General features: G+C 40.9%; 1 protein-coding gene across 6 annotated transcripts in view; it reads left to right on the top strand.

Moving 5' to 3' along the window:
• smap1 (small ArfGAP 1) overlaps positions 1-17095 on the top strand; it is a 102172-nt gene that overhangs the window by 57838 nt on the left and 27239 nt on the right. For all 6 annotated transcript variants that reach the window (XM_008118938.3, XM_062982071.1, XM_008118908.3 and 3 more), the window contains one exon: positions 16682-16766. In XM_008118938.3, the coding sequence (XP_008117145.1) occupies positions 16682-16766 (85 nt within the window). The remainder of the gene's footprint in view (positions 1-16681; positions 16767-17095) is intronic.

Here is a 17095-nt window from a genome sequence, read left to right as displayed (position 1 = left end):
AATCACCAGATTAAAAACATGAATTCGGACATCCAAGCCATCAAGTCATACCTTACAGAAATTCACGATCTCCTAACCACCATCACACAACACATGGTGACACAGGAGGCAAATAAGGATAAAACACATCCAGTCTCAAGCCCTGACACAGAGGGTTATTTCCTCAATGTTAAAGGGGACCTAGTAGTCAAAGATAGACACAAAAAATTACAAAAGAAGTCCCCAAACCTAACAAACCCGATAAAAAGGTAAAGACCATGGGCAAGGTAAACAGAATGAGAAAAACTAAGGATGAGAAAAAGATTGTCATCTCTGCAACCAAAAAGATCCAGCATGAACTTCCGAAAGTTATTTAAATTCATGGACAGGCAGAAAAGGCAAACTACTGCTGTTAAGCCAACTAAAGTTAAGAAAGCCAGGAAAGTTAAACTCAAGTCCAACCCTGAGCTCAAGATGGAAGAGTCACTAACACTATCCAACCTGGGATCAGATCAAGAAGTAAACCAAGGAAACATGCTTCTGTCAAACCAATCTGGGGGACTAGATGACCTACCAAAGACACTGGTCCCCAGTGCCCTGACCTTAATAATAATAATAATAATAATAATAATAATAATAATAATAATAATAATAATAATAATAATTTTATTTTTGTATGTTGCCTCCATCTCCCCAATGGGGACTCGGAGCGGCTCACACGGGGGCAAGCTGAATACAATCATATAATATCATAAATATCAATACAATCATAGTTAAGACATCAAAGAATGCATTTAAAAACAAATTAACAAGTCATGATTTAAAATAGACATAATTAAAATATTAAACAATCATCCAAGGCGTTAAAAGGTCCAATATAGGACAACAATCTGGGTGACAGTCAAACTGATGAAGGGAGTGTCTATTACAAAATAGAACATACATCAAATAGAGACGACAAGCAGGGAAGATAAATCTGAACAGAATTCAAACTATAAAGTGACTGGGCAAGTTTCAATGTGGATATGGGCCAGGTTATAATGGACTTGTCTACTCAAAAGCACAATGGAACAACCATGTTTTTAATTGCTTCCGGAAGACAGTGAGGGTCGGAGCTAACCTAATCTCCCTGGGGAAATGAAAACAAGGGAAGGATAGATCGACAGAATGAGGCTCAGACGAAACAGAACATCAGTTTTGCATTGTAGAACTATATGTTAGTATTAGATATTTGTCCCTTGAATGGTATACAACCAACTTGGGACTCAGTATATATAGTTAACATCCATCTAAGGCAGATTTTAAATTGCAGAAATTCATCACTGATAGCTGTTAAGTCCTTGATAGAGAACTGGGACTTTACAAGGGTGTCCCTCAGCTTTAAGAACCCTTTTATACCTAGCCAACTGCTAAGAAAGAGGGCATTCTTGGGTACCTTGGGAGTATTTCCAGTACGTTTTTACAAAGATGTCTGCTGTAGGTCGGCACTCCCAAGAATTTAACCGAACACCGACACAACGGAAGAGCTACCGGTTAACCAGCTCTCCCCAGCAAAGCTGTTGGATCTAGTGCCCAAAAATCGGCCCAGTACAGAGATTCTATTTGGTGAATTATACATAGGCGAAGAAGGGGACTTGCTAGAATCATTCCAGTGCCTCCCACAAACAAGCCAGAGAGAAATACTAGATAGATTGAGATCACTGCAGAAAGAGCTCCAGGACAGGATGACAAAGGAGGAGAAAAGTCATCTGGGGACAGGTCATTGTAAGGGGGAACTAGTGGCGAGGGACGCTTCTAGCAACAACCCACAAACTGCCACTGCTGAGGTTCTGATTCCCCTAGGCCCCAGAATGGAACTGCAACCTTCATCATCCTTACATCCTGTCATTGATAACATTAAGCAGCTCTATTGTAAAACTTGCATGCATGCCTATGAACTTTTGCCTAAATGCCTTTTTCCTATATTTAAAGTGTTAGTATGTTTTTTGATGCCTGGACCACAGGCACTGCAGTTTTAAAACAAGTGAGTATTACTCAGAACTACAACATGGAATAAATAGCATATAGATCAAGAATACTTTAAGAAATTCCAAAAGATTAAAACATTGTGTTGTCGAAGGCTTTCATGGCTGGAATCACAGGGTTGTTGTGTGTTTTCCGGGCTGTATGGCCATGTTCCAGAAGCATTCCCTCCTGACGTTTCACCCACATCTATGGCAGGCATCCCCAGAATTTGTGAGGTATATTGGAAAAAGCTAAGCAAGGGAGGTTTATATATCTGTGGAACGTCCGGGGTGGGAGAATAAGCTCTTGTCTGTTGGAGGCCAGTGTGACTGTTTTAATTAATCACCTTGATTAGCATTAGTGGCCTTGCCAGATTCATGTCCTGGCTTCTTCCTGCATGGATGAATCTTTTGTTCAGAGGTGTTAGCTGCTTCTGATTGATTCATGCCTGGAATTCCTCTGTTTTCAGAGTGTTATTCCTTATTTACTGTTCTGATTTTAGAGTTTTTAAATACCGGTAGCCAGATTTTGTTCATTTTCATTGCTTCCTCCTTTCTGTTGAAATTGTCCACATGCTTGTGATTTCATTGGCTTCTCTGTGTAGTCTAACGTGACAGTTGTTAGAGTGGTCCAGCATTTCTGTGTTCTCAAATAATATACTGTGCCCAGGTTGGTTCAAGGGCTCTGCTATGGCTGACTTCTCTGGTTGAATCAGCCTGCAGTGCCTTTCATGTTCCTTGAAATGAATCTAGCAAGGCCATTAATGTTATTCAAGGTGATTAATTACAACATTCGCAATTAGTTTTTTCCAATATACTTCACAACCTTTGAAGATGCCTGCCATACATGTGGGCGGAACGCCAGGAGAGAATGCTTCTGGAACATGGCCATACAGCCTGGAAAACTCACAGTAATCCTGATTAAAACATTTGAATATAAACAACAGTGCTGTGATTAGATAAATTTTGCCTGAGCTTTCATTGCTGTTAGGGCAAAAAAACAAAAAAAAAACAAAACAAAAAAAAAAAACAACTGTGATTTGCCACAGTTAGGATCAGATAGGAGATACAAAATCTTGTTCTGACACATTTAGTGTGATGAAAGCATGACAGGATTAATCTCAAAACACACAAAGAACAATTAAATTTCTGGAGTTCCACAAATCCATGAACTGAGGGGTAAAAGAACGTTTGCCAATAGTCATAGATGTAAGGAATGGTTTGAATGCGAAAGGCTGTAAACACTTGCCTAAGATTTGCAAAAATAAACCATGTAACCAGCTATTTGATGGTCAAAATTTTTATAGTTAAAAAATTAGAATCATTAATAACTTGTCTTCTAGATTAAAACCTTAGCCAAAAATGTATTCTTGAGCCTTCTCTTCGGAATTTGGAATGGGAAAATTGTCAAGTGAAGTGAAATATGATAGAAGCAACTTGTGATACCTTGAACTCAAAACTTTCCAGTTCAATAACTGTTGAAAGCATAACTTTAGAAAAACCCTGACTGAGGAATCCTTTAAAATTCTCCAACAATAAAATAAAATGCATATGTGGTCTAATAGAAGGCAAACCAACCTTTGCCTGAACCAAAGCTATAGGAGAGCCAGGTGAAAGAATTAAGAGTTCCTAGTAGTATGAAGGGCCTCCAGCTTATCCGTCTGAGAATCATCCCATCCCCAAATGGCACACCATACAGATTCTGGCCAATAACTTTGCCTTGAAACATTTTCAAGGCTGAAACAATGCTGCAGTCTAAGTCTAAGTCCAATAGATCTTAAGGCCACTGCTCTAGTAACTTCTATATGGGGCTTCTAGGAAAGGTTTTCTGTGAAGATAATGCCAGGGTATTTACATTCCTGACATTGTTTAATCTGGTAATAATTGATGTACCGTTGAAAGCAAGAATGAAAGTACTTCTAAAGTGAAACACCTTGTAAAATCTATACTATCTAAGGCAGAGCGTTCCAAACATTTTATGTCGGTGACACACCTTTTTAGACATGAATCATTTCATGACACAGTAATCCAATTTTACTGCCAAACCCATGGTTAAATCAACTCCTTATAAGAGATACAGACACATACCTAAATTGTAATAATGAAATGACACAGCATATCTCATGAACACCTTTCCTTTATATTATTTTAAAAATATATAGTAAAGGTAAAGGTTTCCCCCTGATATTAAGTGTAGTTATGTCTGACTCGGGGGGTTGGTGCTTATCTCCATTTCTAAGCTGAAGAGCCGGCATTGTCCATAGACACCTCCAAGGTCATGTGGCTGACATGACTGCATGGAGTGCCATTACCTTCCCGCCTGAGCGATATCTATTGATTTACTCAGGTTTTCATGCTTTCCAACTGCTAGGTTGGCAGAAGCTGGGGCTAACAGCAGGAGCTCACTCCGCTCCCTGGATTTGAACCGCCAACCTTTCGGTCAGCAAGTTTAGCAGCTCTGTGGTTTAACCGCTGCACCACCAGAAGCTCCTTTAATCTAAAAAAAAATTTTTTTTTACTTATTTCATGTAGACTCTTCAGTTTCTCTTTATGTTTGTGTGACACATCAACAACTGCAGCCAACACCACAGTGTCACGAAAGCTGGAAAGCTCTTATCTAAGGAATTATTTTACTCTGCTTGATTGACAAGCAAAATTGTAAATTTCTGATAATACTTTGAAAAGCAGATGAAAGAAATGCCCTAAAGTAGATATAATTGGTAGGTAGAATTGAAAGTGAATCTTAGAGAACATGTTTTCAAGAGGTAGCCATGTTAGTCTCTTGCAACATAAAAAAGAGAAAGAAAGGGAAAAAAAGAAGTGTGGCAGTACTTTTAAAATTAGCCGGTTTTTATTTCAATATGAGCTTTTGCAGATATGAACACACTATATGTTTGTATTGAGCATAATTTTTGTTCCATGACAAGCGGGAACAATTATCAAGGGCACCTTATCCATTTCTTTTATTTTTAAAAAGGATGAATATATTCACACAAAAATCGAATTGTAGAGCAGTTGGCACTCTGAAATGATATGTGGAAATTTCTATAAGAAAACAAAGCAACTCTTATAATAATCCTATGCATATTTCCTCAAATATGAATTCCATTGAGTTCAATGAAGCTTACTCCAAGATAGCTATTTATACGATTACAGTTTTAGAGCAATACCGGTTATATTAATGTTGTCCTCACAAAATGTACTATGGCTAAGAATTTATATAATTTGATTACAAAATGAAAATACTGGAAAGTGTTGAAGGGTTTTCCAAACAAGAAACCTTTAGTGGAAGTAATAGCTTTTTAATATGTGCTTAGTGAAGTGAAAAAAGGGGCATCTAAACTGTCACACAAAAATATCAGCAAGTCTTTTGCAGATTCATAGAAAATTGCTGACATTACTTTCTTGCCTTGAGGGAGTTTTCATATATTTAGACAACCATTTTAAAACTTCACTGCCATCAATACAATAAGCAGAGAATAAACCCAATTAGCTTATATATAAACTTGGTTGGTTCATAATTAGAATAGAAGTAGATTTTGTTCTGTAATTATAGTGGAGAGTTAATTCCAAACTACTGCTGATGAAATCAGAATGCCTCATATATTTTCAATAAAGGTTTGTTGCATTGGTACATGATATGCAGTACACAGTTTTTATTACAGATAGAATGCTTAAAGTGAATTGAGATGTGAAAATGGGCATCTATATTTTGTCCTTAAATTGGATAAACCATGTTCTGTTACTATTAAATACTGGCAATGTAGAAATAAATTGGCTGTGTCAATATTAGAGAGCAGATCATTTGCATTTGGAGATTAAATGTAAATGTAGTTGATATTTTAGGGAAAAGTAAACGTAGGGCGATTTTGATATTTTTAGAATTTTATGAAACTTCTGTGCTGGGAAAAACACTTGATCCCCCAAATTGATATTTGTTTATCTGTCAGCCTCATAATCAGATTTGGAGTTTGTGGGTGCTTCTGGATAGCTGGGTAAGTGCTCTGGCTGAGAATGCTTTTATCCTGCTTTGGAAACCATGTACCTTCTTGAAAACATGCATGTTAGTTTCTACAGTGCATTGTATGTGAGATTTCCCTTTAAATTGCCAGAAACTAAAGCTCGAGCAGAATGTTGCATCCAGAATGATTTCTGTTAACTTTTCCGACATATCTTACGTTAGAGTTTTAAAAATTATACTGACTTTTGGCTGGCTTTCAGGCTTAAAGGTATAGATTGCTTGGGACTGGGATATTTGAATGTCACCCTCTTTTGACATGAGTTTTCCTCTCAACAGCATTCATCCAATCTGTGTTTTGTCACCAAGAAAGATGCGATATTTAGATATATCTTTCAGTGGCACCTCTCTGGTTAAGCAACTTCTTCCAAAAGGAGATTAAACTGACCCCTTTGTTACTTTTTAGGCAGATATTTTTTTCATGGAATGAATTCATTTGGCTAGCTTTTAAAAAATGTTATAATATCTCTTTTAACACAGCTTGTTTAAAGTGTATTGAGGTTGTACTTTTGTAAACCAGATAACGGTTAGACTCAAAGGTAATATAAAATGTTTTTTTTTTTAATGTTCTTAACAAGGGTTAAAGTGAAATGTGTAAGAAGAATACTATTTCTAGTGGTATGTGTTGCTTCAGATCAGACACCAAAACAAAGTTAACTCTCCCTCCCCCAGTTTCTGTGGGGCCATGAGTCCCAGTATGGCCCAATATACAAATGAATAAATCCTCCTCATCATCATCATCATTATCATCTGGCCATGACACATTGTTGACATTTCCTTTTTTTCATATTTTATTGAAATTATTATTTTTTCAGGTAAACTCTGCTTGGCTTTTTTTTAAGTCAAAGTTTAATACTTTACTAAATAATGTGTTTTCAGTTAGTGCTTCAAAAGGTATTGTTAAGCTGGAATGCATGAGGAAAAGAAAACTAAAATGATCCAAAGATTGGAAAAACTCCCTTGTCAGTGTTTTGGGCATTTTAGTATAGAAAATGGCAAATGGAAGACGCAGTACGGTAAAGGTATAGAAAATGATAAATGCTATAAACAGAGTGGATGAGACTTGTCTTTTAAAATGCTAGAACTGGGTCCAGTGAAGTTGATTTGATGGCATATTCAGGTTACCCCCTATTCATATAGCACATGCATGGGAATGTATTAGTAGAAAGGATAATGGTCACCAACTCAGATGGCTTTAAAGAGTGTGTGAGACTAATTTACATAAAAGGAAATCTATTATTATTAGTCATGATGGCTTCACTGTCTTAGACTATATAACATAACTCCCCATTGTTGCTGATGAACAAGAGCATGAGAGTGCTATTCGACTCAGATAGGTCTCTGTCAAGACCCAGGCTACAGAACACCAATAACCATGCGCAGAGGCCGGATTCTATCTAATATCTTTATTATAGGAATATATAAAGTCAATAAAAACAAGTGAAGAATATAGTTCAGAAGTAGACCTTTCAGGAAAGGTCAAATATAGTCCAGGAAAACAATGTCCAATATGTGATATTAGAGTCCAAAGTTATAATCCACTTGACCGAAACACACACTATTTGGCAAGCAATAGTGTGGGGAACTGTCCATAGTCTTTCGAGGCTTAAGGTAAATCCGAAGGAAACTGGAAAACAAGACTTGAAACTTGGCAAGATCAAACTTGAAACAAGGCAAACATGAAACAAGAACTGAGTCCATAGAAGTCCGTGGAACAAGGCAAGGCTGGAAACTTGATCCGGGAAACAGGGAACTGGAGTACGAAGTCTACACACGATCTCACTCCTCAAGCTGACGAATTGACTCCGCAAGGTTTCCTTCGCGGCAAAACCCCTAAATAGGGTCTCGTTTCCCGCCAGAAGAACACTTTCCCTGGAGAACTAGAAGTGAAACCCAACTCTGTCCAGATGCATGACTCCTTAGAATTTCCCAAGGGAAGCAGACTTAATCAGCTAATTGTTTGGCTGCGATTCTGGCGCTCCGGCGATTCGCCTCCCTCGCTCCTCTATCTCTATTATAATTGTCCTTTCGAGAAAACGGGGGAGAATTCTGCCCAAGGCTTGTTTGGCTGACTTCTTGAGGGCAAACATCCTCCAGTTGAAGTTGAAGTTTGAAAGTCACGGGGTTAAGTTGTGCCACCACTGGGTAGGGACCAATGAAATGGGCATCTAGTTTCCGGCAGGGACGGTGGGAGGGCAAAAAGCGAGTGGACAATAGAACCCGATCTCCTACCTTGATCTCGGGGCCCGGCTGGCGATGACCGTCCTCCTTGGCTTGATCCAGTTGCTGGTGCAAGAGTTCTTGCACTGCTGTGAGTTCCTGCAGCCAGTCCTCTGCTGCGGGGACTTCTGAGGTTTCAATGACAGAAGGAAAGAAACGTGGATGGAAACCGTAGTTTGCAAAGAACGGGGTTTCCTTAGTTGAAGCCTGGACACCGTTGTAGGCAAACTCCGACAGAGGTAATAGGGAAGCCCAATTGTCCTGTTGGTAGTTTACATAACATCAAAGGTATTGTTCCAAAGTGGCATTGGTGCGCTCCATTTGCCCATCCGTTTGGGGATGGTGAGCTGAAGATAAACGAGAGTCTATGCCCAATAGTTGTTGCAGTGCCTTCCAGAACCGAGAGGTGAATTGAGATCCACGGTCAGTGACCAAACTCTGGGGCAACCCATGTAGGCGGAAGATATGTTGAAGGAATAAATCTGCAGTCTCTTTGGCCGTGGGAAGGCCATCACAGGGAACGAAATGGGCCAATTTGGTAAAAAGGTCCACCACTACTAGAATCGTGGTGAATCCAAGGGAGGGTGGTAAGTCAGTGATAAAATCCGCGGAAATTATCTCCCATGGACGAGAAGGAGTGGGAAGGGGATGAAGTAGCCCTGAGGGCTTCTCCTTTCGTGTCTTGGAGCGCTGACATACAGGGCAGGTATTAACATATTTCTCCACATCCTTGCGGATCTTGGGCCACCAGAAGTCTCGCAGGATCAAGTGCATGGTTTTAAATAGTCCGAAATGCCCTGCTGGCTTGCTGTCATGACACAGACGAAGTGCCTTTTCTCTGCCGGGGCCCAGAGGGATGTAAACATGGTTCCTGTAGCATAGCAGGCCATCTTTCAGTGAAAATGGGAAACGTAGTCCTTGGCGAATCTGTTCTTGAGCCCAGGCATCTGTCTGTTGACTGGCTCTAATTTCTTGAGAGCAAAGGGATTCTGGGTTAGAGGGAGTTGGTTCAGTTGGAGTGGATTTGGTGTTTCCCACTGTGAGCGTGGCAAAGTTTTCGGGCTGCAGCAATCGGGATTCTGAGGTCTCTTTGCGTCCTGCAGCATACTCTGGTTTCCGTGATAGAGCATCTGCTTGCTTGGTCTGAGCCGGGGTCACATAATGGATCTGGAAGTCAAAACGTTCAAAGAACAAAGCCCAGCGCTGCTGCCTTTGATTTAGCTTTCGTGCCGTTCTTAGATGTTCCAAATTGCGATGGTCAGTATGAACCTCAATGGGAAATTTGGCCCCTTCCAACCAATGCCTCCAATTTTCAAAAGCTGCCTTTATGGCCAAAAGTTCTTTCTCCCAAATAGTGTAATTTCTCTCTGGGGCTGATAGTTGACGGGAGTAATAGGCACAAGGATGAAGATGCTCTCCCACTGGTTGCATGAGTACAGCCCCAATTGCCACATCAGAGGCGTCAGCCTGTACAACAAAAGGGGTTTTAGGATCAGGGTGCTGAAGAATTGGCTGGGTCGTGAATAACTTCTTTAGCTGCTGGAACCCTTTCTCTGCTTGCTCCGTCCAGCGGAAAGGCTGTTTCCCACGGATGCAGTTGGTGATTGGGTCAGACCAGCGAGCGAAGTCTGGGATGAATTTGCGGTAGTAGTTTGCGAACCCCAAGAAGCGCTGCACTTCCTTCTTGTTGGTTGGCGCCCGCCATTCCAATACTGCTGAAACGTTTGCCGGGTCCATGGAGAGCCCTAGTGGCGAGACGCGGTACCCCAGGAAGTCTACTTCTTGCAGATCAAAGGCACATTTTTCTAACTTGGCATATAGTCCATGATCCCGCAATCGTTGTAGCACCATTCTGACGTGTTTCTCGTGCTCCGATTGTGATCTAGAAAACACCAAAAAATCGTCCAAGTATATGATCAAGAACCGATCTAGATAATCCTGGAAGATATCGTTGACAAAATGCTGGAATGTTGCGGGAGCTCCGGATAAACCGTAATTCATGACTAGGGACTCGAATAATCTGAATTTGGTCTGGAAAGCGGTTTTCCATTCGTCCCCTTCTCTGATGCGAACTAGATTGTAAGCCCCCCGGAGATCCAGCTTGGTGTAAACCTTGGCCCCTCAAAGCCGGTCTAATAGGTCTGAGATCAAAGGCAGGGGATAGTGATTCCGCTTCGTGATATTATTCAATGCTCTATAGTCCACAACCAAGCGTAGGTCTCCTGACTTCTTTTTTTACAAACATCACTGGGGAAGCAGCTGGGGACTGAGAGGGTCTGATGAATCCCTTGCGAAGGTTTGTCTCTATAAACTCCCTGAGGGCTTCTTGCTCTGGTTCAGTCAGGGAGTAGAGGTGTCCTCGTGGAATCGGGGCCCCCTCCACCAAATCAATGGCACAGTCGTAGGGTCTATGTGTGGGTAGTTTCTCGGCTTCCTTTTCATTGAAAACATCCCAAAAGTCCGAATATTTCTTGGGCAAGGTGATGATGGGCTCAGTGTCTGTGGCATGGCAGACCTTGGCTACTAGACAATGGTTTCGGCAATATCTGGAGGCAAACTGTAGTTCTCTGTTGGACCAGGAGATGTTTGGGTCGTGTAGCGTCAGCCATGGAATCCCCAAAATCACAGGGAAGTGGGGAACCTCGGTAACGAAGAAGGAAATTTCTTCCATGTGTTCTCTTATCCACATCCTGGTGGGTTCAGTCCACTGGCTTACTGGACCCGTCTTTAGGGGACGACCATCTATGGCCTGCACCACCCGGGCATTCTTGAAATCGTGATATTGTAATCCCAGAGAGTCGGCATACTCTCTATCGATGAAATTGTTTGTTGCCCCTGAGTCTATCATGGCATGGATCATGACGGGTCCTTTTTTCACCGACCACAGCGTGATCACCAGGAGAAATAGGACCCCGGTTTGCGGCTCTTGAGCGGGGTTTTTGACCGGGTTGTCGAGCCTCTCTACGCCCGGTCGCTGGCTTCTCCCGCCGGCTTGATTCCAGTCGCCGCAGCCGCTTCCGGCTCCGTGGAGGATGCCGCCGCCAGGCGGGTGGTGGGCTTTCCCTTGGCAGGGCATCCTCTGGCGAAGTGCCCCCCATTCCCGCAGTACCAACAGAGGTTTAAACGTTGGCGGCGGGCCTTTTCGGCAACATCTAGTCTGGGGCGCACATTGCCCAACTGCATCGGCTCCTCCTCGCTTCCCCTGGGGTTTAGGGCTGGTGGTGAGGGTCTCCACACTGGACGTGGTTGAATACTGGCGGAAGCGGGAGGTTTCACTCCGGCTCTTCCACTCTGGCCTCAGAGCCACTGTTTTTTGTTGGCTAGCAGGACTTCGGCTCGTAAACAATGATTAATAAGTCTCTCAAGAGTATCTGGAGGATCCACCTTAGAGATTTCTTCCTGCATCTCGATGTTGAGACCCTCACGAAACTGTCCTCTGAGGGCTATATCGTTCCAGCCAGTGTTCTGAGCCAGCACCCGGAACTTGGCTATGTACTGGGACAACGGCCTGTCCCCTTGGAAGAGACGCCAGAGTTTATGGCCGGCCGCCTCCTCGTTGTCCTCGATCCCCCAGGTCGCTCTAAGGTGATTCAGGAAGTTGTGCGCAGAATTTAGGTGCATGGAACCCGCATCAAATAGCGCCGTTGCCCAATTGGCCGCAGGCCCTTCTAGGAGGTTGTAAATCCACGCCACCTTGACTTCTTCTTGGGGAAACTCGGCTTGGCGGGCTTCTATGTACGCCTGGCACTGGCGACGGAAAACATGAACCTTGGAGGCTTCTCCAGAAAACTTGGTTGGAAGCGCTAGGGCAGGGAGCCGGACACCGCGTTCTTTCAAGCCCCGTATTTCTCCCTCCTGCGTACGGAGTGTATCACGGATTCTGTTGAATTCATCCTTGGAAATGGTGTAGCTGAGTGGTTGGGCTTCCGCCCCGGTTCCTGTAGACATCCTGGCCTAGGTTAATTGGTGCTTAGGGTGGCGGAGTCAAACTGTCAAGACCCAGGCTACAGAACACCAATAACCATGCGCAGAGGCCGGATTCTATCTAATATCTTTATTATAGGAATATATAAAGTCAATAAAAACAAGTGAAGAATATAGTTCAGAAGTAGACCTTTCAGGAAAGGTCAAATATAGTCCAGGAAAACAATGTCCAATATGTGATATTAGAGTCCAAAGTTATAATCCACTTGACCGAAACACACACTATTTGGCAAGCAATAGTGTGGGGAACTGTCCATAGTCTTTCGAGGCTTAAGGTAAATCCGAAGGAAACTGGAAAACAAGGCTTGAATCTAGGAAGCAAGGCCCGTGGTTTAAAACGCAAGGCAAGGCAAGACTTGAAACTTGGCAAGATCAAACTTGAAACAAGGCAAACATGAAACAAGAACTGAGTCCATAGAAGTCCGTGGAACAAGGCAAGGCTGGAAACTTGATCCGGGAAACAGGGAACTGGAGTACGAAGTCTACACACGATCTCACTCCTCAAGCTGACGAATTGACTCCGCAAGGTTTCCTTCGCGGCAAAACCCCTAAATAGGGTCTCGTTTCCCGCCAGAAGAACACTTTCCCTGGAGAACTAGAAGTGAAACCCAACTCTGTCCAGATGCATGACTCCTTAGAATTTCCCAAGGGAAGCAGACTTAATCAGCTAATTGTTTGGCTGCGATTCTGGCGCTCCGGCGATTCGCCTCCCTCGCTCCTCTATCTCTATTATAATTGTCCTTTCGAGAAAACGGGGGAGAATTCTGCCCAAGGCTTGTTTGGCTGACTTCTTGAGGGCAAACATCCTCCAGGTGCAGAGGCTCCGATTCTGGCTGAACCGGTGGAAATCCCATGTTTTTCCTCTTTGTCTGCCACAATAGTACTAGGAACGGGACTACAAGGCCCATGAGACATCACAGTCTCTGAGAAGCAATTAGTTGGACCATTGTGGAAAGAGAATGTTGGGCTGTGGTCTAATCCAACCTGGCCTTTCACATGTTCTTGTACCCTTACTTACCCACTGAAGGGGTGTCTAGTGGTTTCTGTATCAGTGGAAAAGAGAATATGCTAGAACTTTTAGTTTAAACTATCTAAGATGCCAAACTGTTCCTAAAACTGAACCAGCACCTTGGATAGCTCCTTCACAATTTGGGCTAAAAAGCAAGAGTACATTAACTTCAATGAAAGCCACCAACTGGCACTGTACGCCACTATGAGTCAGCAGTGCAACAAAAGAATATGAAATACTATTGACAACACTATAAATTTGGTGTTTTTCTTCTACTAAATATAAATGGTTTCAAATTACTGATCAACAAGCTGTAATTTTCTAAAGTAATTGATTGCTTAGAGATAGCATCTGCTGTGGGTATTTGCTTTAGTATCCAGAAGGCTGAGAAATTACTGTCCTGTTTAGTTTTGTACATTTTTCAGCATTGTTTTTAAGCATTTTAATGGTTTCAGGATGTTCCGAGAAGGTGAAGATTGTTCTCTTACAGAGAACAAGATGTGTACAAGTATGTTTTTTTGTTAACAATCCTGTAACTTTTCATATATGAGAAAGGATTCCAAATTATACCAAGCATTCACAAACCAGTAATAGTTATTTGATTGTTTCATTAAAACACTGAAATATTTTAATTACCCAGCAAAAATGGCAGTTTGGTTGGAACAAATGCAGTTCTAACAAAACAATGTGGTCTTAGTATATTGAGAGAGTATGTGAATTATGTGTCCAGATTGCTGACGTTTCTACTAATAAAGCTGCTAGTAATTGGAGTGAGACATCTGTTCTGCATACTATCAACACTACATTTATAACATTATTTCTGTTCTGATATTTTAAAATTCATTGTTTTATAGATGTATTACTATCAGTTCACAGATGACTGAATTTCCATTTGTTCGAACATAAATACAACACGTTGTGAATGGTTAGTGTAAAAACTTTTAAACATAAATGCTGTTTGAATTTGAAATTTGACCAATGCATTAATGGCAGATAGCTTTGGCACAAGAGGAGAAAAGATACATCGTGCCCTTCCAGTAACTAGATAATGATGTTAGATATATCATATCCCTGTGATATATATTGAAAGAGTTAGCCCTTTGAGAAAGATCATTTGCATACAAATAAATATTAATACTAGAACTGTTCTACTAGAACAGTTAATGCTAGAATATTAATACTAAAACTGCCCACACTGCCCCGGAGTGTGGTGGAGGCATCCAAAGGTTGGATGGCCATCTGTCGGGGATGCTTTGAATGTAATTTTCCTGCTTCTTGGCAGGGGGTTGGACTGGAAGGCCTATGAGGTCTCTTCCAACTCCTTTTTTACTGGGTTCTAGCAGAGATTTAAAGATTCATGATTTACCAATTGAAAGTAACCTGTGAGCTCACAGGTCACCAGTCCTCTATCCACTAGTGCAGTAGTTCTCAATCTTTGGTCCTCTGTGTGTTTTAGACTTCATCTCCCAGACCGGCACACACATACACACAAATCACAGTAATTCCATTTTTGGAGATCATAGTAATTAGTACTATGTATACACCTATGCTTTTACTACACGTATCCAGTACCAAACAACAGTACGAAGCCATGATGAAAAGTAGGTGGCAGACTGTACTTCAGATTTACATTTGGCAAAAATATGGAGGTGGGACAAATATTTCCAAAACTACAAGATCACATATGCATATAAGAGGACCGAGGGCAGTAGTGGTCCATCAATTTAAGGAATAATCTCCTTCATTATGTCATACATTATGCTTTAACTGGCCCAGAAGGTTACATTAGGGAAGCAGATCTCCACTGCTTCCCTAAAGCCTTGTCAGCTTTTGGATCTTGTAGGTTTTGGTTTGTATCTATCTTTCATATTATTTTAGATTCTACAATTGACTGTTTTGGTACTTTAATTTTATTAGTCATTGTAAGACATTCTGGAAAAGATATGGTCCCCTTAAACCAGATGTTCTCCAGATGGTTGGGACTCACAAAAGTTCTGACTATTAGCTGTTCTTTCTGCAGTGTAGAGGGGTTGTTCCAAAATATTTGGGGGGCTTCAGGTTTGGAAGGGCTTCCTGAAACTGTCTTCATTTGTTATTTTTTAAAATCTACACCCACACAGCAAGAATCCTAATAAAAGCCATTTTTGTAAATGCTTTTGTTGTGTGCTTTGTAGCTCTGCTGCAGTATCCCTGACAGTGCTCAACTATAAATCTGGTCTGATACATGGTGCTAGGAAATAGAATAGAAGGGAGATAGTTTTATTGAGATATCATTTAATGAGATCACAGTCCAAAAGCCAGCTTGCACTTGAAATTAACAACAGTTGTATAGTTGTGTGATAGGCACTAGGTCAGAGCCTTCTAAATTCTGTGTTGCAACATGGTTGGGTAGCAGCAGCACTGTGTAGGTATGTTGAATAAAAGTAATGAGAAACCTCAGGAGTCTATGTGAAATAAGCACTAAATCATATATTGTATGAAATCATTAGATATGTTTTATACATTTTGTTATTACAATTTAAGTGTAATTCGGTATCTCTTATAAGAGGTGGTTTAACCTCTGGTTTGCTAGTTGAACAAAATTATTGTGTCATGAAATGATGCATATCTAAAAAGTGTGTCAGCAACATGAAATGTTTGGAAAGCTCTGCACTGGTTCTTTGAAACATCAGATATGTTTTTTCAGATGATCTGCGAGAATAAATCCAATTGGGCATTCTGACAAATGCAATAACGCAGTATGTGTTGTTCTAAGCTGAAATATGGGAGTTTTGGTTTATCTTTGTAGAAACAGCGTAATACTAAGGTTAGTTTGATGGCATGTGACCTCAGTGATACTGAGGTCCCTAGTAGCAAGGTGGAATGGAATGATTGCACAGTTTTCAATGATCTATGGTGAATTTTAACAATCAATACATACTGGCCTAAACTCAGTTCTAAGTCCAAATGAAAATAGGCCCATTAAATTGACATGTAAGTTGACTGAATCAGCAGGAACACTGTTGTTGGAACTAACATTTGGATTTAGGACAGTGAGCATGCATGTGTGAATCAATATTACCTGTTTAATACGATTATAGTTGAAATATCGTACAGCAATGCTTCGTTTGCTTTGCTCAGTATGACTGACTTGTTGGCCTAAACCCTATAGTGCACCCTTTATAGCTATACATAATTTGAGTGTCATGCGAAATAAAACATGTTTCATTAGATTATTAATCTGTCTTGTTTCTATGGCTATTTGAGCTAACAGCAATTTGTAAAATGTCTAGCTTTTTAAAGTAGCATAAACATTGCTCAAACACTGGCCATCCTAGCATATTTCACAGTGCTCTTTGCTCAATTGCTGTCTGTATATCTTTAAATATCTTAATTTGAGAAACCAGAACTCTTCCAAATTGAAAGTGAGGATGGATGTCATCATTTGTGTATTGATTCTAAAAAACCTTTATTTATTTTAAAATGAAGCCTTTGAGGAAAGAGGATCAGCAACTGGAGCTTAAAGCCAGTCCTAAGAAGGTACAAGAACCCACTGTTGATCTTTTGGGACTTGGTAAGTAGTCAGTTCTCTCTGCCTTGTAAAGAAATAATTGTACTATATTGTAATAATCTATGGAATTATTCATCTCTGTGCAATCATATATATGTGACTGTATTGTAAAACGGTGCTGTAGTCTGATTTACACTGAAAAAGACTGAAGTAGATCTACATAGTGCTGTCTACTAAAAAACAAGTAATGAGCTCCTTGGAGAAATAGAAGCTATGAATGTGATCTTCAAAGCATTGAGAAACTGCAACACTTAAAGTCTTTATTTTTTTTAAAGAATTATATATGCTTTAATACATAGAGCTTCCTAATACTTGTGTGTACAATTTTGTTA

The sequence above is a fragment of the Anolis carolinensis genome, chromosome 1 (genome assembly GCF_035594765.1).
Source record: "Anolis carolinensis isolate JA03-04 chromosome 1, rAnoCar3.1.pri, whole genome shotgun sequence".
Lineage (NCBI taxonomy): Eukaryota > Metazoa > Chordata > Lepidosauria > Squamata > Dactyloidae > Anolis > Anolis carolinensis.
This window is presented reverse-complemented; position numbering and strand designations above follow the sequence as displayed.